The sequence below is a fragment of the Dendrobates tinctorius genome, unplaced genomic scaffold (assembly GCF_039654945.1).
Source record: "Dendrobates tinctorius isolate UK_male_01 unplaced genomic scaffold, ASM3965494v1 ptg000075l, whole genome shotgun sequence".
NCBI lineage: Eukaryota > Metazoa > Chordata > Amphibia > Anura > Dendrobatidae > Dendrobates > Dendrobates tinctorius.
In genome coordinates, this window is record NW_027361743.1 from 42,405,001 (window position 1) to 42,427,285 (window position 22,285).

Below are 22,285 nucleotides of genomic sequence, written 5' to 3' on the forward strand. Positions count from 1 at the left end.
CCACGTCCACTGGACAGCCCCCTTTCTTGTTCATATGGAGCGAGGCTGCATCCACTTGATGGGTCTCTGCCCGGAGTATGCAAAACCCATGGCGTACCTGCTGGTTCAGGCTCAGAAACTGGCGAATCACCGCAGCTCACAGGATTCATACGTCTGCTCCAAAGCTCATCAAAAAAATCAGTATGAATATACCCTGTAGTGTTATCACACAGACAAACGCCAGAATTGGGAGGCTACCGGAGTCTTGACTTATCTTGAGACCAACCCTTCTGAATTGGAGAAAAATAGATTCATCATGGATGTGATCCTGCAGTTGTCATTGAAACCTATGTACAGCAATTCTTTCCATGACACGCCCGGATTAATCATACGCCGTTAAGAAAGAAATATAAGATATTTTCTGAGACACTTCTGCATTTTACTGAGCAAATTTCTCCAACATGTGCTTCCAATTTGTGCTTTTGCTCCTCTTCTCAGATTATTTCCACAATGATTGTGTCGCCAGCGATAACAACTTCTCACATACCTGACACCTTAACTAACATTAGCACAGTTAGTATTTTCTACTTTTAAAATTACAAAGCTCAAAACCGTAATAAAGCTATTTTACATATGTGAAAGAAATATAAATAACATTTAAAGCTCATTCAGACGTCTGATCAGCACAGTCAGCAATGCACGGACTGGCTGCGGGCTTCCCAACAGCCTCAGAGAGAGATATGAAGCAGTCACGCTGTGGTCGGGACACCAGCGGCCAGTCTGTGCACAGCAGACTGTTTGGACATCTGCAGAAGCGTTCATTAAAGTTGTGTTCTTACTACTAGGGCAGATATGCAAGATAGAACATGATTCCCTGCCTGGGAACCAAGTATATCGCTGCAAAAAGGCATTAAAAGGGTTAGGCTGTGTACACACGTAAGCGTTTTTTTCGCGTTTAAGCATTTCTAACTATATTCTATGAGACTGGGGATGCTCTGGAAAAACGCATAAAAAATGCGCAAAAAAAAGCGCGTTTCCTGGGAAGGAGTCCGGTTTTTAGTCAGGAATTTTCAGCATACCTGGGTACATAGCCTTAACCTCTGTATTGATACAAAGAAAATACTCTCTGGACTAGTGCACACTTTTATTTTAACCGTATAAGTGCAAAAAAAAAATCACTTTCCTGTGTACTTTATCCTTCTGTCTATCTCATCTCTCTATCCATCTAGTTCATATCTGTCTGTCTATTTGTCTAGCTATCCACCTATCTTCTAGCTCAGGTCTGTCTATTTAGCTCGGGTTTATCTATTTAGCTCGGGTTTATCTATTTAGCTCGGGTTTATCTATTTAGCTCAGGTTTATCTATTTAGCTCAGGTTTATCTATTTAGCTCAGGTTTATCTATCTAGCTCAGGTCAATCTATCTATCTAGCTCAGGTCAATCTATCTAGCTCAGGTCTATCTCTCTAGCTCAGGTCTATCTATCTCTCTAGCTCAGGTCTATCTATCTCTCTAGCTCAGGTCTATCTAGCTCAGGTCTATCTATCTAGCTCAGGTCTCTATCTGTCTGTCTATCTAGCTCCGATCTTTCTATCTATATATCTGTCTAGCTCAGGTCCATCTGTCTAGCTCAGGTACATCTGTCTAGCTCAGGTCCATCTGTCTAGCTCAGGTCCATCTGTCTAGCTCAGGTCCATCTGTCTAGCTCAGGTCTATCTCTCTAGCTCAGGTCCATCTCTCTAGCTCAGGTCCATCTCTCTAGCTCAGGTCCATCTCTCTAGCTCAGGTCCATCTCTCTAGCTCAGGTCCATCTCTCTAGCTCAGGTCCATCTCTCTAGCTCAGGTCCATCTGTCTCTCTAGCTCAGGTCCATCTGTCGCTCTAGCTCAGGTCCATCTGTCTAGCTCAGGTCCATCTGTCTCTCTAGCTCAGGTTCATCTGTCGCTCTAGCTCAGGTCCATCTGTCGCTCTAGCTCAGGTCCATCTGTCTCTCTAGCTCAGGTCCATCTGTCGCTCTAGCTCAGGTCCATCTGTCGCTCTAGCTCAGGTCCATCTGTCTCTCTAGCTCAGGTCCATCTGTCTCTCTAGCTCAGGTCCATCTGTCTCTCTAGCTCAGGTCCATCTGTCTCTCTAGCTCAGGTCCATCTGTCTCTCTAGCTCAGGTCCATCTGTCTCTCTAGCTCAGGTCCATCTGTCTCTCTAGCTCAGGTCCATCTGTCTCTCTAGCTCAGGTCCATCTGTCTCTCTAGCTCAGGTCCATCTGTCTCTCTAGCTCAGGTCCATCTGTCTCTCTAGCTCAGGTCCATCTATCTCTCTAACTCAGGTCTTTCTATCTCTCTAGCTCAGGTCTTTCTATCTCTCTAGCTCAGGTCTTTCTATCTCTCTAGCTCAGGTCTTTCTATCTCTCTAGCTCAGGTCTTTCTATCTCTCTAGCTCAGGTCTTTCTATCTCTCTAGCTCAGGTCTTTCTATCTCTCTAGCTCAGGTCTTTCTATCTCTCTAGCTCAGGTCTTTCTATCTCTCTAGCTCAGGTCTTTCTATCTCTCTAGCTCAGGTCTTTCTATCTCTCTAGCTCAGGTCTTTCTATCTCTCTAGCTCAGGTCTTTCTATCTCTCTAGCTCAGGTCTTTCTATCTATCTCTGTCCAATGCTTTAGTCCTCCTCTCACTACCTCATTAGTATCTCTTGGCTTTCAGATCACTTCTCATCCTGAGCGGGGACAGAGCAAGGAACGTACTGAGCATGTGCATCCACCACTAAAGGTGGTCCTGCACTCCTTCCACGCGCTATTAAAGATGTAAATGTAATGTTCTTGCAAACTCACACACTATTAGAATTTGCAAATACAATTCTTTTCACATGCTCAGAGTTTTAAACAATACTTTTTTTGATACAACCCCTTTTTGCTTATCAACAATATCTTTGATTGAATGGCTGCCATGTCATGCTACTGTATATTTCACCTTTGGACCAGTGTAGGGAAAATGTATAGCTAAGCGTAGGCTTTTTCAGGCTATAATTGCTGATTATTAAGGGTTTCCAAAGTCAGACCTGCAGTGATCAGTTGATTGATGGGATGACTTTATTTTGTGACTGAGTTGAGACATTCTATTTAGAGCCGTGTGCGGCCTGTCCGTCCAGTTTAGCCATTGTACAGCACATGGCCATTAATGACTTCAACAATAACTTCTGCTGATATAAATTATGTATTTTCTTTGTAATTTTATTTCACCAGTCAGTTGTATGATGATATAAATGTGAGTCGATTTTGATTAAACCTTTTTTAGTTTGCTGTGTAGCTGTACGAAACTGCTTGGAGTGCCGGCAGAGGCAGCGAGAGCGGGGGACCAAGTCTATGAGCAGCAATAAGGTCCAGGATAATCTGCAGAGTGTACCGGTTACCACTGCCACGAAGGTGAGATTGGGAATTTAGAATGAGGTGTTGTGTTTTTTTTTTTTTTTTTTTTTTTAATTGCGGTCACAAGTTCTGAAGTTAAATGACTCTTAGACTGAGGCAGCACTGCAACGTGTCACAAGACAACTTCACAGGCAAGTCAGGCAGCCAACAAAACATTTGTGAAACTTGCCTGTGACTTGCTATTACACAAATCTGTTAGAGTTACGATTTTGCTGAAAAATCCCCCCCCCCCCAAAACCCCCCCCCCAAAAAAAAAAACAGCCAAATCACTGACCAGTCGCATGTAAGTTGCAAATTAGTGCAACTTGCATTGAAGTCTATGGCAGGTAAGTTGCGTGCTACTTGAGACCAGCAACTGTAATACACACTTGCATTTTAATTTTAGTAGGTTGCAGATAACAATGCCACATCTTAAGAAATCATTAGATGCATGGGAAAATGCGACACTGCGATCTCATTGACATTGACATGTACTACCTGACTTCATGTAGCCCTAGTTTTAAAGGACACCTGTCATGTTGTACATGCATCGTAGACAGATCTGTAGACAGCATGGTATAGCAAAAGAGGTTGAGGAGAAAGATGTAAAAGTTTGCTGGAAAAGATTCAGTATAACTTAATACTGGGAAGATGCTGACTGTGAGGGCCCGGCCGCTGACTGTGAGGGCCCGGCCGCTGACTGTGAGGGCCCGGCCGCTGACTGTGAGGGCCCGGCCGCTGACTGTGAGGGCCCGGCCGCTGACTGTGAGGGCCCGGCCGCTGACTGTGAGGGCCCGGCCGCTGACTGTGAGGGCCCGGCCGCTGACTGTGAGGGCCCGGCCGCTGACTGGTTAAAGCCCACCCTTTCTTCCACTCATGGCGTTCTTTCAGGTGGTCAGGTGCAGATCTTATAACTTGGCCTAAGGCAAAACAAGGAAAAGTGTTCTATCTGGTGGGGTTTTCTGAAGACAATCTACAAGGCCCTGAAGGATGTCTTGTCAGAGGTTAGAAAAACGGAATTAAGCTCAGCACAAGTGGGACTTATTGAATTTGCAGAGTAAAGCTTTTAAAAACCAATAAAAAGTGAAATGAAATCCTAGAAAAACACTACTGCAATGGCCAGGATAGTGTTTTTTCTTTATTTTTAATCAGAACCATACTGTTCAAGTGATTAGAAGCCAAACAGGCTGGAGGCGGTCAGCCAATTATCATTGAGAAGCCATTATGTTAGCGCTCAGTCCCCAGCGACTGGTAATCGAGTACATTCCATTCCGTCACATCCCCATTACTGCCATTCTGCAGGCCGAGCAATGTCTGCGGAACATACGGAAATATTCCTAATCCTTTCTCCACCTGCACTGTGGATGCGAGGAGCGCAGGGAGGATGCCGGAGCCGTCCCGGGAAGTGGATGACAAAATATGTAGGGAATAAAGTTCTGCAGCTGATAAGATATGGGCAGAGCCTGGCGTCTGCTTTACGAATTAGACAATACCATCAATATGGCATCTGCGTGTTTTTCCCGTGTTAAGTCTTGTTCACATTTAGCATTTGCGATCTGTGTTTTTTCCTACAATTTTTTTGTTATGGTAACTGCAAAATGAATGAGATCTTATTCACACAGTGCATCTTTTCTCTTTGCAATTTGTGACTTGTGGTGTTTTTTTTTTTCGTCACAGATATTCTAAACTGCAACACTAATGATAATTTTGCTCCTGTTGTGCTCCTAGATCCCCATGGACAATGTTCCTAGTAACCTGTCACCAATAAAGGACCCCGATCGACTCCTGCAGGATGTGGACATTAACCGTCTGCGGGCCGTTGTGTTCCGCGATGTGGTAAGTTGGTGCTTTTGCATTACCTATGGCTTGTACTTGGGGGGTGAGAGATGCCTCTTTGGTCGCTCTGACTATAGCTGCCTGGGCTACTGATTTTGCTCCTGAAACTAGTGGCACGGTTGTAGAGGTCCTGGAACAACAATAAAAATTAAGTTTTTTAGTAATCCCCATGTACCAGTGCTGAGCCCACATGCAAATTAGCCTGTAAGTGTGTGTGAGGTGTTTCACTGCACTGAATACAATGGCCCGCCCCCAATGCACCGCCATGCATTTACATGAGGCTACTTTCACACTAGCGTTTCCTGGAGCTGCGGAGGGATGCGCACGGCCGTCGTGATGATCCGCCCACGGCCACACCTCCTTCGGTCAACTCCACCTATGGGCGCATGACGCTGCATGTGGCCTGCGTACCCTATCTTTAGCATTGGGTACGCAGGCCGTGCACAGGTATGCGTTTGCCGGAGCATGCATCCTTTTGACGGTGCGCCGAGCGCTCCAAAATGCAACACTGTGCGTTTGGCGCAGGTCGGCGCACCGTCAAAAGGATGCATGCACCTGCAAACGCATACCTGCGCACAGCCTTCGTACCCAATGCTAAAGATAGGGTACGCAGGCCGCATACTGCATCATGCGCCCATAGGCGGAGCTGACCGGAGGAGGTACGGCCGTGGGCAGAGCTTCACAGCGGCCGTGTGCATCCCTCCGCAGCTCCAGGAAACGCTAGTGTGATAGTAGGTGTAATTTAGGTTGTATAGATCACTTTTTCATGCGACGGGCCCAATTTGAGCCGAACAAAGGGTAACCAAGGGCCACGCCACCGGAATAAAGGCCGGGATGCTATTGTCACTGTTAAATAGCATTCAAGGGTTTACACTTCTGCAATCGGAGGTAGTTGAAATCGCAGCAGTTGCCGTCAGGTGTCTATTGTGTGAAACACCTGGCACTCGCCGGGTATTGAGTCGGCTCAGCATGTGAGCCTGCATCATAAAAATCCTCCCTTCTTCTGCGGCGCATATACAGTGAATGTCAGTGTTTGCCAGCCCAGGTCACAGGCCCCATAGCACTTACGCGAGGCCTGCCTGGTACAAGAGATGTGCGAGTAATAACCTAAATTTTAAAGACACAGCCCCGATTCAGCTAGCGGTTTTCTAGCATAAAACTACTTTAAAATCTTGTAAAAACGGTTTCAAAATTTTGCGACTGTTCTCATTTTTACCTCTCAACCAGCTCCCCCAACTTTTTGATTGTTTTCAATAGACAATTTTGTTGTGAACTAAAAGCCCAAGCAAAGGAGTAATGCTAGCTTGTCTTTTCACTATCCCTCCTCCACCACCAGGGGGAACCGCAATGCATTATTTACAGGGTGGATTGATTTAAATCACGCCGATTTAAATCATGATTTAAATCACGATTTAAATCAAAAGATTTTTTTCTATTTAAATCGGATCGATTTAAATCATGATTTTAATCATGATTTAAATCACTGATTTAAATCAAAAGGTTTTTTTTTAATATAAATCACGATTAAAATGAGAAGTGAGAGCAGTGTGCATGTGCGCCCATAGTTACACGGACGAAACTAGGGGCAACGATCTAACGCCAGGGTGAGGGGGGGACCCCAAAGTAAGTAAAAATCTTTTTTGTTTTACTATATGGCTATAGGTAGGTGTTTAAAAGCAGCATGTCTTAATTGTATAAACTATTAATAGCCTCCACATTTTGTTCATACTGCCCCTTTAATTCCACACTTCTAGCTTGGTTTTGGTTTAGTTTCTTTTTCCCTGCATTCAGTTGACATGCCCAAACTTGTTGGATAGTCAGCAGTGCTTGGCTCAGGCTGTAGTAACAATCAAACTTCATAAGTGATCTATGTGAGCCTGCCATGGCAGCAGGTCGTAAGAGAGACCCTATTTGGGTTCATTTTGTTGAGATGCCAGCAGCAGATCTTGGAAAGAAAGGTGCAAGAGCAAAGTGCAAATACTGTCAAAAGGATATCCAAGGACTTGTTTGCTGTTTGAAATCACATTATGAAAACTGCAACCAGAAGGGAAATGAAGATGTTGATAGTGATACAACTAATGTCAATGAACCCCCACAGCTTCTTATGCACCAGGAGCCTAGTACTAGTGGTAAGTCTGGCAATTAATTTACAACCTATTTTTTTAACAGACATTTTACTGGGATGGTTAAAGTCTATGAAAAGAAAAATTTCTAGCACTGGTAGTTCTGGAGTATAGAATTTAAATTTATGTTAAGGCAATATTTCACAGAAAATTAACGCTAAAGGACATGTGCACCTTTATTTTTTTAAGGTGCACATGTCCTCCCCCCGCAGCGCTCTTACCTCCGATCCCCGCAGCGCTGAGATCCGTGGCTTCGTTTTGACCGTCCGCCTCCCGTCCTCCGGTTGCGGCCTACTCGCAGTGATCCAGCGGCGTGACGTCAGCGGGCCGCACGCTCCATTGAAATGAATGGAGGCGCGCTCGCGGACGGGCAGAACGAAGCCACGGATCCCCGCAGCGCTGACATCGGAGGTAAGAGAGCTGCGGGGGGAGGACATGTGCACACTGTGACTGGCTGCACCTTAAAAAATAAAGGTGCACATGTCCTTTAAGTAAAAATAAAGTGTGTATACGCTTATTTTTTTTTTATTGTAGGCTGCAATTCACTTTTGAAGTCTGCCAAATTGACCATTTTAAAAAAAAAACATTTTTAAAACTTTTGTGACATAATTTTTTTCAGTTGCTGAGGCTCTGATATTAGTTACCAGTATTACAGCAACCTCACCGGAAAACTTGAGTAGCATAACTTTTGAGACAGCCCTTATAGGACGAGGACCATTACATTGTTCAAAAAGTTTGTTTCAATATTTTCGTTATATTTCTTCAAATACGCAGTCGATTTATATTTTTAATTTCTGTGCTTTCAGGGTCAAATATGGCTTGTGCTGCACGTGACAATCAATATCTGGGTACAACTTCAACAAAGCAGCCCAAAAAAAAACTTTGCGTGCAAAGTGTAGAAAAATTCATCTTAAAGACTACGACGAGCCAGAAAGAACATTTTGATGAATTAATTGCTAAATTCATATTTGCAACCAATTCTTCTTTCCGACTAGTTGAGCACCCATTGTTTGTACAAATGATCGAAGGAATTAGACCAGGCTACAAACCACCAAGTAGATTTGATATCTCAGGAAAACATCTTCAGGCTGTATACGACATAGAAAGAGCGGCTTGTACAAAATATTTGAAAGACAAGGTTGTTAACATGAGCTTGGATGGTTGGAGCAACATCCACAACGACCCCATAATTTGCACTTGTGTCACAACAGAAGATGGTGAAACTTACCTTACAGACACAATCGACACATCTGGAAATTCACATACTGCTGAATATTTACTTGAAATTGCTAAGAACTCAATTCACCAATGCCAAGAACAGTTTGGATGTAAAGTAAGGAGCTTAGTTACTGATAACGCAAGCAATGTGGCAAAAATGCGAGCGGAACTGGCACAGGATGACACAAATGTCATTACATACGGTTGTTCTGCCCATTTGTTGCATCTTTTGGCAAAAGACCTGCATATTTTGGGTGTCAAGGAAGTAGGAACATGTTGTAGAAATTGTTAAATATTTCCGCAATAATCATTTTGCACATGCAACCTACAAGGAAATGGGAGGACTGAAGTTGGTTCTACCACAAGATGTTAGATGGAATACCTTGGCTGACTGCTTGGAACTGTTTATTAACAACTGGTCAAAATTACTGTCCATTTGCGAAACACATCGGGATAAAATTGATGCTAATATACGAAGCAAAGTATTAAATCTTGGTGTGAAGAGAAATGCCGAGGACCTTTTGGAAAGGTTAAAGCCAATATCGATTGCGTTGGATAAAATGCAGAAAGATACTGCAACCATAGCTGATGCCACAGAAGTTTGGAAAGATTTAGAAGGTTCTCTAGATCTCTTGAACCTCTCAAACAATGTAAAGGTTGCAATACAGCACCGCAAGGACCAAGCATTAAAAGAAGAACACTATTTAGCCAATATCTTGCATCCCATCTACAGAGGGAAAAAATTATCTGAGGCGGAAATCAACTCTGCAGTGGAGTGGCTCGCCAATACTAACCATGACATTGTGGCAACTGTGCTGAAATTGAAGTGTGAATCTGCACCATTTCAAAAATACATGTTTGCAGATAACGTCGTTAATGAACTAAAACCACTGGACTGGTGGAAGTCGCAATCACTTGTTCTTCCAGCAAAGATAATAAATCTAGCTACTCAGCTACTGACTGCATCGGCTTCATCCGCAGGAGTAGAGAGATTGTTTTCTTCATTTGGTTTTGTGCACACAACAGTCCGAAACCGCTTAGGAACTGCTAAAGCAGGACAACTGGTTTTCCTATTAAAAGTCCTAAATAAACAGTAGGCTTAAAGGACTGATGTATTCACTGAAGATGTTTGCTTACTTCAAACGTTAGAGATAGGCTATTGTTAAAAAGTACTTACTCTCTGTAGTTCAATTCTGAGTGTTTAATAGTGCAAATAAAAATTATTAGGTTTCATAATCAACTGTTTTAATATTTTTATTTGTGTAAAACAATTAGATTTGCAAAAAGACAAAGTTTTGCTTGTGTACAACTTGATTAAAAAATCTGATTTAAATCAAATGATTTAAATCAAAAAAATCTGATTTAAATCAAAAAAATCTGATTTTTTTGATTTTTTTAAAAAAATCAAGATTTTTATCCACCCTGATTATTTAATAAGCAGTGCCTATTTGTATTGTCCTAGCATAAAAATCCTTCAGAATTTGTTGCCATTGTCATCTACCCAATATTTTATGTCCCTTTCTGCTAGTAGTTTGTTTTGTTTTTGTGTTTGTTTTTTTTTTAGTAATTTGCTGTAACCGTATGTCATTACTTCATTATTTTCATCTCTTATTTTTCTTCTAATCTGAGATCTGTAGGGAGAGAGAACTCCATTTGTTTACCGTTAATTTTCCCTTCACCCATGACAGCACACCTGAGAGAGAGGGATCTGCCCCGCCTGGACAGGAACCTACTGAAATATAAGGGGCGGCACCTCTCCCCCGCTTTAGTTGGGTTCCTGTCCTGGAACGGGATCCCAGTCTGACAGCGGCGGTGCCTGTCATGGATGAAGAGCCCAGGGCCGGTGCGGGAAGAGCAGCTCTGCTTACCTGCAGCACCGGCCGTTGGTGGCCTGGAAGCGCAGTCTCCGGGGATCCTCCTGCAGGCCCCGGGTTCGTGCGGGTGCGGTAAGGCAGGCCTCGGCAGCGGGGCGCTCCTCCGTGCCTCCCTCCCCCTGCGCGCGACCGATCCTTCTCCCTGGGACGACAGCGAAAGCATGGGGCGGTTTCCGGTTTCTGACGTCAGCGGCGCAGTGCACCCTGGGAGTGCGCCGGCTGAAGTCGCAGACGCGACGGCAAGATGGCGCCTGGTGCGGTGCCGGCTGCAGTAAGAAGAATGGCGGCCGGCGGTCGCAGGGGGGAGGGAAGAGATCGCTCACCGGATGCACCTACTTAAAGGAGGACAAGGAGCAGGGCGCCAGGTGATACAAAGGAGTCACAGCAGGAGCGTTCACAGTCTCCACCGTCTCTGCCCCATCTCAGACCTCTGCACGTAAGCATGGCAGCCGTTCAAGCGGCAAAAGCAGTAGCCGCCCGAGCCACAGATCGAGAGATTCCTCGAGGTCGAGAGAGCGCAGACCACATGCTCCAACACAGCCTCCGAGTCCGGTATCCGACTTTGTGGGTGGTGAGTGATCTTTGTGAAAGTTAGACCAATATTAATAAGGTCCTTCTTGTGTTATTTTTTCCTTAGGGAAAAGGCAAAAAAGCAGGGAGCAAGAAAAATAATAGAGAGTGTGCTATATGCCAGAGCCCCCTAGCGAGAGATTGGCAAAAGGACCTTTGCGCCAGCTGTATCCAGCGAACTATGGCGGAGGAGGTGCCGAGCCTGGCAACTAACCTCAGATCAGTCATAAGGTCTGAGGTAGAAGGCTCACTTAAAATGTTATTAAAGAAAAAGAAAAAAAGTAGGAGAGACTCCCCAAGTTCCTCATCAGACGCCTCCTCGTCTGAATATCCGGCCGAGCACATGTCCTCCTCCTCCTCAGATAGTGATACTGGGGGCAGGCCGTGTTTTCCGGTAGAGGATACAGATGCGCTCCTTAAGGCCATTAGGACAACCATGGGCCTACAGGAAGAGACAGCGACTAAGTCCCTAGAAGACGTCATGTTCGGGGGGTTACAGGAAAGGAAAAAGCGCACCTTTCCAGTTAATGAGAAAATCCAGGTGCTCATTGAAAGAGAGTGGAAGAAGCCTGATAGATCAGGTAGCCTTCCTTCCTCCTCAAAAAGGAGATATCCCTTTGAGCCTAAAGATACGGAAATATGGGACAAGGTCCCAAAAATTGATGCAGCAGTATCCAGATAATCCAAAAGATCGGCCCTGCCCCTAGAAGACTCAGGAGTAGTAAGAGATCCGCTAGATAAGAAAGCAGACTCCTACCTAAGACATACATGGGAAGCAGCGGTAGGGGGACTGAAACCGGCAATAGCCGGCATCTGCACAGCTCGATCCTTAATGATCTGGTTACAGCAGCTGGAAGAAAAACTCGCATCTAAAGTTTCAAGAGAAAAAATCCTGGGAGACATGTATCTTCTACATGGAGCAGCCTCTTTTTTGGCCAACACCTCTGCCGATTCCATGAGACTGACGGCGAGGGCGGCAGGATTATCAAACACCGCAAGGCGTGCATTATGGCTTAAAGGCTGTCCTGGAGATCTACAGTCAAAAGCTAAATTGTGCTCTCTTCCTTGTGATGGACAATTTCTATTTGGGAAAAATTTGGACGACATCCTGGAAAAAGCGAGTGATAGAAGGGATTCCCTAGATTTCCTGGAGATCAAAGAAGACCGCCCTTTCGGAGGGGAAAATTCAGCAGAGGCCGTCCTCCGGGGGATCGTAAAAGATGGGAGGACAAAAGGAAGAAAGTCTGGTTTCATGTTTGGCGGAGTCGCTTCATCCGCAAAGAAATCCCCACAATGATGCCGATATCCCAGTGGGGGGGAGACTGATGCTCTTTTATCAAGCCTGGGAAAGTATATCTTCCAATCCCTGGATTCTAAACATTATAAAAACAGGCCTCAAATTTCCCTTTTTTCAACGGCCAAGAGCATCGTTTGTGGTGACCCCCGTCAGGAATGGGATAGAAGAGCAGTTGGCCCTAGAGGCAGAAATCCTAAGTCTGCTGGACAAACACGTTCTGACCAAGGTTCCAAGCGAACAGGAGAGAAGGGGTTTCTACTCACCCCTCTTCCTAATAAAAAAGCCAGACCATTCATTCAGGACAATTATAAACCTCAGAGGCCTCAATCAATGGATAGAAAACCAGACCTTCAAAATGGAGTCAGTGACTTCGGCCATAAAGCTTTTACACCACAATTGTTTTATGGCCGTAGTCGACCTAAAGGATGCCTACTACCACATCCCTATCCATCCAGAGTACCAAAAATACTTAAGGGTAGCTCTCTACATCCAGGGCAACCTCAGGCATTTTCAATTCAGAGCCCTTCCATTCGGCATATCCATAGCCCCGAGGGTGTTTATGAAGGTCATAGCAGAGATGACAGCCTTCCTCCGAATCCACAACACGATTATAATACCCTACTTAGACGATTTTCTAATAGTGGGCAACTCAGAACATCACTGCACAGAACAAGTGGAAAGGGTAACAGATACCCTACAGAGACTTGGCTGGATGGTGAATGTCAAAAAGTCAAGACTACAACCCCTAAAAAGGCAAATATTTTTAGGATTCATCCTGGACTCGGAACAACAAAATTGTCTTTTACCAGAGTTCAAAGTGGAAAAGGTGAGGAATATAACCTTGACAGCCATAGACCAGCCTCACATGACCCTGAGAGGGGCGATGTCCTTACTAGGCACTATGACAGCCTGTATTCCAGCGGTCAGATGGGCACAATTTCATACCCGTCAACTGCAGGCAGAGATCCTATCAGCACAGAAATTGCTAAGAGGACATTTAGAAGGAAGGCTGGAACTTTCCTTAAAAGTCAAAAACTCTCTCAGATGGTGGTTAGACAGGGCAAACCTAGTAGCAGGAACATTGTGGCACAGACCAGTGTCCGATGTGATCTTGACGGACGCAAGTTCCTCGGGGTGGGGAGCGCACCTGAGGGGACAGGCAGCCCAGGGACCTTGGGAACACCTAGAACAAAACGCATCCTCCAACCTAAAAGAACTACGGGCAGTAAACAAAGCCTTAAAAAAATTTATTCCCAGCCTAGAAGGCCGCCATGTCCGGATCATGTCGGACAACAAAGTGACAGTGGCATATATCAACCACCAGGGGGGGACAAGGTCACACTCCTTAATGAACGAAACCAACGAAATTTTTTACTGAGCAGAACGACACCTATTCTCTTTAACGGCCCTACACATCAGAGGGGTAGAGAACATACAAGCCGATTTCCTAAGACGCAACACATTAAGGCAAGGAGAATGGGCCCTAAATCACTCAGTGTTCCAGAAAATAGTACAACTCTGGGGATAGCCGGTAATAGACCTCTTTGCCAACAAAAAGCAACAGGGAGGTACAGAGATTCTGTTCACTAAACCCAAAAGACCCATGGGCGGTGGACGCATTGCAAATTCCGTGGAATTTCAAACTGGGTTATGCCTTTCCTCCAGTAGCTCTAATCCCAGCAGTGGTGAAGAAAATAAGAGATGATCAGGCCAGGGTGATCCTAATAGCCCCATTCTGGCCAAAAAGGCCCTGGTTCTCACTACTGCAGATGATGTCCCTCTCAGATCCATGGGTACTACCAGAGATTCCAGACCTGCTAGCTCAGGGTCCAGTATTCCACACGCAAGTCAAGGGGTTGCATCTGACGGCGTGTAATTTGAGAGGTCACTTTTAAAAAATAGAGGGTTCTCCCCTGGGATGGTGGCTACGCTGATGAAAAGCAGAAAGCCAGTAACAACTAACATATACGGTAGAACATGGAATAAGTTTCTGCAGTTCCTAGGGAAACCTTGTTGGACCAAGAACCCCCGATCAAGGCCATCTTAGAATTCTTACAGGCGGGACTACAGCTAGGTCTAGCAGTAAATACACTTAAAGTACAGGTTTCAGCACTAGGCGCTCTATATAACTGCAACATAGCAGCAAACAGATGGGTGGCCAGATTCATTAAATCCTGCCAGAGGTCTAAACTAATCCCATTACCAAAAATAGCTCCCTGGGATTTAAACCTTGTGTTAGAAGCTCTCACGAAAGAGCCATTTGAACCGGTGCAACAACTACCAGTAAAATATCTCACCCTAAAGACCATTATTTTAGTGGCCCTTACATCGGCCCCTAGTGTAAGTGACTTGCAGGCCCTCTCAGTTAATCCACCTTATACCCAGGTGTACCAGGACAGGGTAGTACTAAAAACAGACCCTGCTTATTTACCGAAAGTTGTGTCAGATTTCCATCGTCGCCAGATCCTATCCTCCCCTCCTTCTGTGAGAATCCAAAAAACCCAGGAGAAGAGAAATTCCATAAACTAGACATTAAAAGAGCCCTCTTAGAGTACATATCAGTGACTAGCCAATGGAGGAGGTCCCAGTCCCTATTTGTAGCCTTTCAGGGTGCCAGGAAGGGCTATGGAGTATCAAAAGGGACTATTGCCAGACGGATTAGGGAGGCCATTAGTATAGCCTACTCAGCTAGTGGTGTTCCAATTCCTGACGGCATCAAGGCTCATTCCACCAGAGCCGTGGCGACCTCCTGGGCTGAAAAGGCAGAGGTATCGATTGAGCAAATCTGTAAGGCCGATACCTGGGCCTCACCCTCAACCTTTATTAATCACTATAGATTAAATCTATCCTCCTCTGCTGACTTAACCTTTGGTAGAAGGGTGCTGCAAGCGGTGGTCCCTCCCTAAGGTGTTCGAAGTCTCCAAAAATCTCTCAGGTGTGCTGTCATGGGTGAAGAGAAAACCACCATGGTTACTTACCGGTAGCCGTTTTTTCCGGAACCCATGACAGCACCTGTATATCCCCCCCCCTTTTTCACCGTATGGGTGTGCACGTTAACGGGGTGCATTTGTGTGATGTGGTGTTGGATAAACATGTAACTAACCGGGAAGTCCTCTCAATGCTCTGTAACCAACTGAAGCGGGGGAGAGGTGCCGCCCCTTATATTTCAGTAGGTTCCTGTCCTGGCGGAGCGGATCCCTCTCTCTCAGGTGTGCTGTCATGGGTTCCGGAAAAAGTAACCATGGTGGTTTTAATTTAGCTCGTAGCAATTGTATTGGGCTAGCTGCACAGCTGCCTTTTTTCAAATTGTTATCAATAAAAAAAAAATCCTTTCCATGGCATCAGTAATGTAAAAGTAGGGCCTGCATTTCCACTATTGACCACTAGTCTGCACTGTAGAACCACATGACGACATATCATTGTTTTAATAAATATTTCAAACTTCACTGAGATATTGAGTAAAGTGGTTGTCTACATGGAAGCAATCGGTTGATACATAATCGTTACTTTTATTGTCCATATTTTCGATTTCTTTTATGGTTGTAGTGGCAGGTGATGCAATTGCTGGAATAGCTAACAATGCAATCTTCCATTGTAGTGTTCTCCTCTGTGTATCAGGTGTACAGACCAATGACGAGGCATCCATGGCGGTCTAGAACATCTGACGTTTAATTGATAGCTGGCCAACTGATGAGAAACACATCTTCAAGTTAGATTGTTTTCTTTAAAGCTGTGATGACGCATGGCCGTAATCATTTCAGTTGTGGCTCAGTAGACAGGAGGGATATAGCGGTTTTCCCTGTCAGTACAGATATGACCAATGTAGACTGTATCTCCCTATTTAGGGAAAACTTCTTGCCTGGGGAGCGTAGACAAATGATCGAGCACTGTCTGCAGAGAAAGTTCAGGCAAATCAGTGCTTTAGCTTTGGACGCTGGAGCAATAGCCGAGAGCTGCAAACTGCACTGTGAAGTATAAGAGAATTTTCTGTACTTGAAGGTGGTTTGTATTCTTCTTCATTACAGGCACAGTGTACTGGTACATAGAGCTACATCATATACCAGTGTATTTCTGTGTACCTGTTTTCTAGAGATAAAATAAAGGTTTTTGTTTTTTTTACAATAAAATTACTAAAGAAAAAATAATGAAAAACATAAACAATAATGAGTTTTTTAAATGCACTTAAAAATAAAAAATAAACAGCACAAAACAGCAAGGACTATAGACATATTTGGCATTGCTGTAATCGTAGCCACCTATACAATACAGTGAACAGATTATTAATGGTGATCGGTAAATTGCGTAAGTAATGACATGATTGATTTTTTTTTTCTCCCTCTATTGAATGCATAAAAAATTTATAAAAATTTAATTTAGTCTTTAAGTGGTACGTTTTTGCATGCTTTTTATTTGCAGATCGATATTCTGATTGTGTTTTTGCTGCATTTTTTGTACCTTTTATCTGCTATTTAATAATAATAATAATAATAATAATATTTATTGCACATTTATGCAGATTTTAAGCTGCATCTGAAAGGTTTTTTTTTTTTTTTTAAGAATACAAAAAAGATTTGATTCTGCACTTAAAAATGCATCAGTGTGGTGGTGGGTTTTTCTTCTTTTTTTAACATGCATTGTTTTCAGACTCTCCGTAAAGGCCCATTGAGAAAAAAATGCACCGAAACCGCAAAATTCAACAGCATCTAACAGTGGAAGGAGTTTTCATCAAATCGCAGCCACTTTGTTTGGACCTTAAGCTGTGTTCACATGTAGCATAAATGCTGCGTTTTTCTTCTGTTATGATTTTTGGGGGGAGAATACCTGGTGCATTTTACTGCCCAGGCAAAGTGGATGTGATTTCATGAAAACCCTGCGCTGCTGAAGACGCTGCTGAACTGTGCATCTTTAGTGCATTTTTTTCTGTACAGGCTTCTCTGCATTTTTACATGAGGATTCAAAAATCTTTAGAAAAATCTTTAAAAAAAAAAAATTAAAAGGTTCTGGCTGCTACCACTATGATTGAATGAACAAAAACAATCCATAGGGCCCAACCGCTCTGGATACAGCTCTGGTCTACACCACACTGTCCTGGCAGCTGTCTGCTGACTGTCACTCACTGCCACCATGCTGCCCCCATGAGAAAGTGGTGAATGGTGTAACTTTGGGCTTGGCAAGAAATTGCCGCATAATTTTTTCCGCTTTCTCTGTAGAAGTTGGGAGCTATGAATGATCATTGATGGTGGAAGAAGACGGCCCCCCACCAAGCCTAAGGTGATGGCGTATCTTACAGGTGGGTTCAGTAACCTTTTGCACTCTAGTTGTTTCAAAATTACAGCTCCCAAAAAACTTTGACAGGGACGTCCGGTCTCTTGGGAGTTGTAGTTTCACAACAGCTGGCGTACAGAACATTGGTGAACCCAGCCTGATAGATATACTATGGCAGACTAAAGGTACTGTCACACTTAGCGATGTACCAGCGATCCCGACCAACGATATGACGCGGTCAGGATCGCTGGTACATCGCTAAGTGGTCACTAGTGAGCTGCCACACAGGCAGATCTCACCAGCGACATCGCTGGGGACGGGGTTCACTACTTACCTGTCACACTAGGCGATCCTGCGTCCTCCCGCCCGGCCCCACGCTCGTCTCTCCACAGGAAGCGCTGCAGGAAGCTGACGACGAGAAGCGGTCCTGAACGTTCTTGCGCGATCAGCGATAACCAGCGGGGGAGCGAGTCGTAGGTAAGTATCAGACACAGCGATCAGACAAAGCGATATCGCTAGCAATATCGCTATAACGTCACAAGTTATAGCGATATTGCTAGCGATATCGCTTACTGTGACAGTACCTTAACCCTTAAAGGGACTTAGATATCAGAAAGTAACCTATTGTTTAAGTTCCTTAGTGTTTGTATTTTTTTGCACATCACAATATTAAAATAAAAAACCTTGCAGTTTTACACTGACCCCTATGCCTAATTTAAGAATCTTACTTTCCTGTTGGGCATATGGACATTTTACACTGACTGAGGCACGGTTTTTTCTATAGAAGTCTTCTGAGCTTCTGATCTGAGCATGTTGTCACGTGATTGTGAGTGAGCCGGCGGAGGTGAGCAGTGACCGCCTATTGTGAATGGTAAATCCTTTGGTATCTACTATATATAGAGGTATTACCCATCATTGAAATCCTGACTGACGATAATGAGACTGCTGAAAAGTCTTCTGTACAGAGCATGAAGTGTGAGTCCAGTAGGACAGTTCGAAAATGACAAGATATCCGATTTGTTTTGTTTATATAAATTTTTTTTCCCCATTTTTCTGTATTACCATTAAAACATTTGTTAATATGAAAATCTGACATTACAAAATTCAGTATGTTTGCTATTCAGTACTGTAGTGAAGGTAGTGACAGCTATTGTAGATATTCTCACCTAATTTTTACTGATTAAGATATAAGTGCAATTGTTTTGTCTTGTGTAAGAAGCCGATATCTGCAGAGTTCTAGCATTTTCCTGTGCTTTACAGTGTATTGATAGTACACACATAGCATACTTGTAAGTGTGAACATGACTTCTCTCCCTGTCATCATCCTTCCTTCTGCTCTTCCCATCCGACATATTCTGACACAATATCAACTATTTTTTTTTTTTTTTAGGATGACAGTAAACAAGCTCAGTTCCTTGCCCTGGCGGTTGTATACTTCATTTCTGTATTAATGGTGTCAAAATACCGTGATATCCTGGAACCTCAGCGAGAGACGGCGCGCTCCGCCAGTCAGAGTGCTCGGAACATTAGGCAGGAAATTAACTCGCCAACAAGTACAGGTACGTGCGTTATGTCTCTATGAGCATTTAAGATTATTTATGTATTACATTTTGTTTTTGTTTTTTTTCTGGCTTTTTCTTAAAGAATTTATGTAAGGTTAAACCTTGCCTAGTCCTCAATGTGAGATCATCGAGATCGAGAATAAAGCGGGTTTGTTGTGTCTCGATCAGGGTATCTTCAAAGTTATGGTTCGGTCTGTCGACCTAGTACAGGTGATCACTTCCTGAGCTACGACCATGTCAGATAAGCGTAAGGTTCTATGAATTAGGAGAGAAGCAGCTTTCCAGTGCTGTAGAGAAGGGTATGCTAGGAAAATTTATCAGCAGAATTTCACCCCCAAACTATTTATATGTGCATGTAGCTCTTGCAAACACAAGTCCAGCAATACTATTACATGTCCAGTCTGTTCCGCCATTACTGAGAAATTTGAATCGCTATGCAAATGAGGCTGAAGTGCTTTGGCATTGTGGAAGCACTTCTCAAACCTCTGTCCCTCTGGCTCTATTCCCCACCCATTGCTACCATTTTCTGCTTAACTGACTGCTCCTTTGCTTACAGTCGCACATCAAAGGAACTGTTAGTTAAGCAGGCGAAGGCAGCACTGTGTCGGGAATGGAGCGACAGAAGCTTGGGAAGTGCTTCCACCCATACAAAGCACTTCAGCCTCATTTACATATCAAATGCAATTGATGCCAATTGCATCAATAATGGAGGAACTTACTGCCTAAGTAAAATTATTGCTGGACTTTTTTCTGCAAGAGTTACATATTTTCATATAGATAATTTGGGGGGTGAAATTCGGCTCACAGATTCTCTTTTTTGGGAACTTGTTAGATGATTTCTGCTGCCTAAACTCTGCACAGAATGAGTCAGAGAGAGGCTTTAATATTGCAGATGTATTTTTCACTCCTTTTCAGAAAATACATATTTTAAAATGACGGCTGGGGATTAGGTCACGGAGAAGACTAGTCGTGGAGAGATGGATGTCCCTGTTAGCTTTTCCCAACCCACTCAGCTTGATTGACAGTACTCTCCTTATACACACCTAGCATGACAACATTTAGTCCTACAGAGTCCGGCAGGGAGAGTTATTCTGGGGAGATGTGCTGGACCTTATTAATTCTATTTTTAACGACAGTCAGATCCTAGAGGATCCTAAAGTGTGTGTTCTTGGATGTATGGCAGAAATCCCTGTTAGGGAGAGTCACCGACTAGCTATCTCCTGAAGGCTCGGAAGAGTATAGCTACTCACTGGAAATCACCAAAGTTGCCATCTATCAAAGAAGTTATAGATGCCATAAATAGTACTATACGTCTTGAGAAAATACATGTACCAAAAAAGAACGTGTCAAAAACTGGAGGAAATCAGGGCACCTTGGTTAGATAGGCCTAACCTAGCACCCTTGACTTTGACTTGGTCAAGGATATTATTACGTGTGTTCTGAAGGTGTGGGATGGCTGTTTGGTGGCTCCCTATAGAGGCATATTTGGTTATATAGAATAAGATGTTTTCATATGGCTGGCCTGTTTAGATACAGTATGTCTCCACTGGGACCTATCACGGTTTATGGTTTGCTTTTTCCATCCTTGAAGACAATTACTCTGATAATGCTATAGATAACTACTTGTATTTATTTTGATCTACTGTTAAGGTCAATGAATGGATATTTGTCTTCTCACAAGCAATAAATGGATGATGTGAGGGGGGGGGGGGACTGTTTTGTTCATTTTGATTTCTGTAACATAATTCTTTCATAAAATGTTAATAAAAAGTTATCCAATATAAATGGTAGGGTGACTTAAGCTGGGACTGTGTGAACCCGATGTGCTACTGTTTTCCCTGAAATGCACAGCATTGCAGTAACACAAGCTATCTGTGATTACTGCTGCTCATTGTTTGGACAGCATGAATCATCTGACCTGTTCTCTTTACTGGTCTATAAGACCTTCCCTTGAGGATCAGAACTGTGGTTGATATCATTGCCATTCACAAGGTTCCTGATCTCTCACAAAGTCGTGGTAAGTGTATAAACTAGAAGATAATTCTTGCCTAGGGACAACTTTAAAGAGAACCTTTCACCAAATTTTTCATGTTGCCCTGGGCACAGGATGTAATGCCGGCTGCACCGCGCAAACGTTTTTTTTTTCCAATTTTGCCTCTTCATTGAGATACTTAGGTCCAAGTGGGTATTATCGAACCATTTTCACTGGCGGCATGTACTTCCTATATTATGCTGACCAACACTCAAAGGCAGCAATACTCAAAGGAGAGAAGAAGACGCTCGCACCTTAGCTAAGAGCAGGTTTCTTAGTGTGTGATCATTATAGTGTGACATACCACCTGGATCTCCTGATCTAACAACCTGCATATTTAGAAAACCCAGATGACTAACACCTTTCAAATAATGTCCATGTGGGGGAAAAGAAGTTTAGCTGTGTCAAATTACAAACCCTTCAATCAGCTCTCCTTCTCTCCTTGCATTTTCATCTCTGTTGTATTTCCCCTTCCCCCACACCACATGTCCAGAGTTGAGAGCGCAGTGTGTTAGTATCACATTTATGTGATATTTTTGCGTGATGTGCAGGATGTCATTATGTCTCACACAAGAGTAGTCCAGAACAGTTTGGCTACTTCTGTGTGAGACATAATGACCCCTTGGTCCTGCTGCAGAGCAAAAACAAGTTGCTTGAGTACAGCAGACATAAGTGTGATTACTGACACCTTCAGGAGAGATCATAAATGGATTGTAATGTGACACAGCTAAACTCAGCTGCACTACCGGACCACCCACACTGACTCATGCAGGAGGTTAGACCAGGAGATCAGAGTTGTATCATTACATCTCATACACTTAGAAATGTGCTCTAAGCTATGATGGAGGCATGTTCTTCCTTCTGTTGGGTTTATGTTTTATTCCATTCTGTGGAATCTATTGCATCCTGCCTTCAGTTCAACATTAAAAATACTCTATAAAGGGGTATGTGGGTCTTTGCTTAGTTGCTACCTATCTTGTACCCTGAGCTGTTCTTCCCTGGCAGAGAGTGGTCACAGACTGCTCTTGACGCTGATTTACCACCTCTGCTGATGTCACATCGATGAATTGACTGCTTTTTTTCCGCCCTGCTATGTCGACGGGAAGTGGCTTCCGATGTCATGCAGATCGACAATC

General features: G+C 43.8%; 2 protein-coding genes across 7 annotated transcripts in view; both read left to right on the forward strand.

Moving 5' to 3' along the window:
- The window catches only part of NBEA (neurobeachin), a 915,436-nt gene that overhangs the window by 394,461 nt on the left and 498,690 nt on the right, over positions 1 to 22,285 (forward strand). For 5 of the 6 annotated variants that reach the window (XM_073583206.1, XM_073583210.1, XM_073583208.1 and 2 more), the window contains 3 exons: positions 3,263 to 3,390; positions 5,101 to 5,208; positions 18,946 to 19,114. In XM_073583206.1, the coding sequence (XP_073439307.1) occupies positions 3,263 to 3,390; positions 5,101 to 5,208; positions 18,946 to 19,114 (405 nt within the window). The remainder of the gene's footprint in view (positions 1 to 3,262; positions 3,391 to 5,100; positions 5,209 to 18,945; positions 19,115 to 22,285) is intronic. The other variant, XM_073583207.1, reaches the window with a different exon arrangement.
- Positions 6,558 to 9,789, forward strand: LOC141096529 (uncharacterized). The gene is made up of 2 exons (XM_073583214.1): positions 6,558 to 7,337; positions 8,138 to 9,789. The coding sequence occupies exons 1-2, from the start codon at positions 7,091 to 7,093 to the stop codon at positions 8,839 to 8,841; spliced, it is 951 nt and encodes a 316-aa protein (XP_073439315.1). The 5' UTR covers positions 6,558 to 7,090; the 3' UTR covers positions 8,842 to 9,789.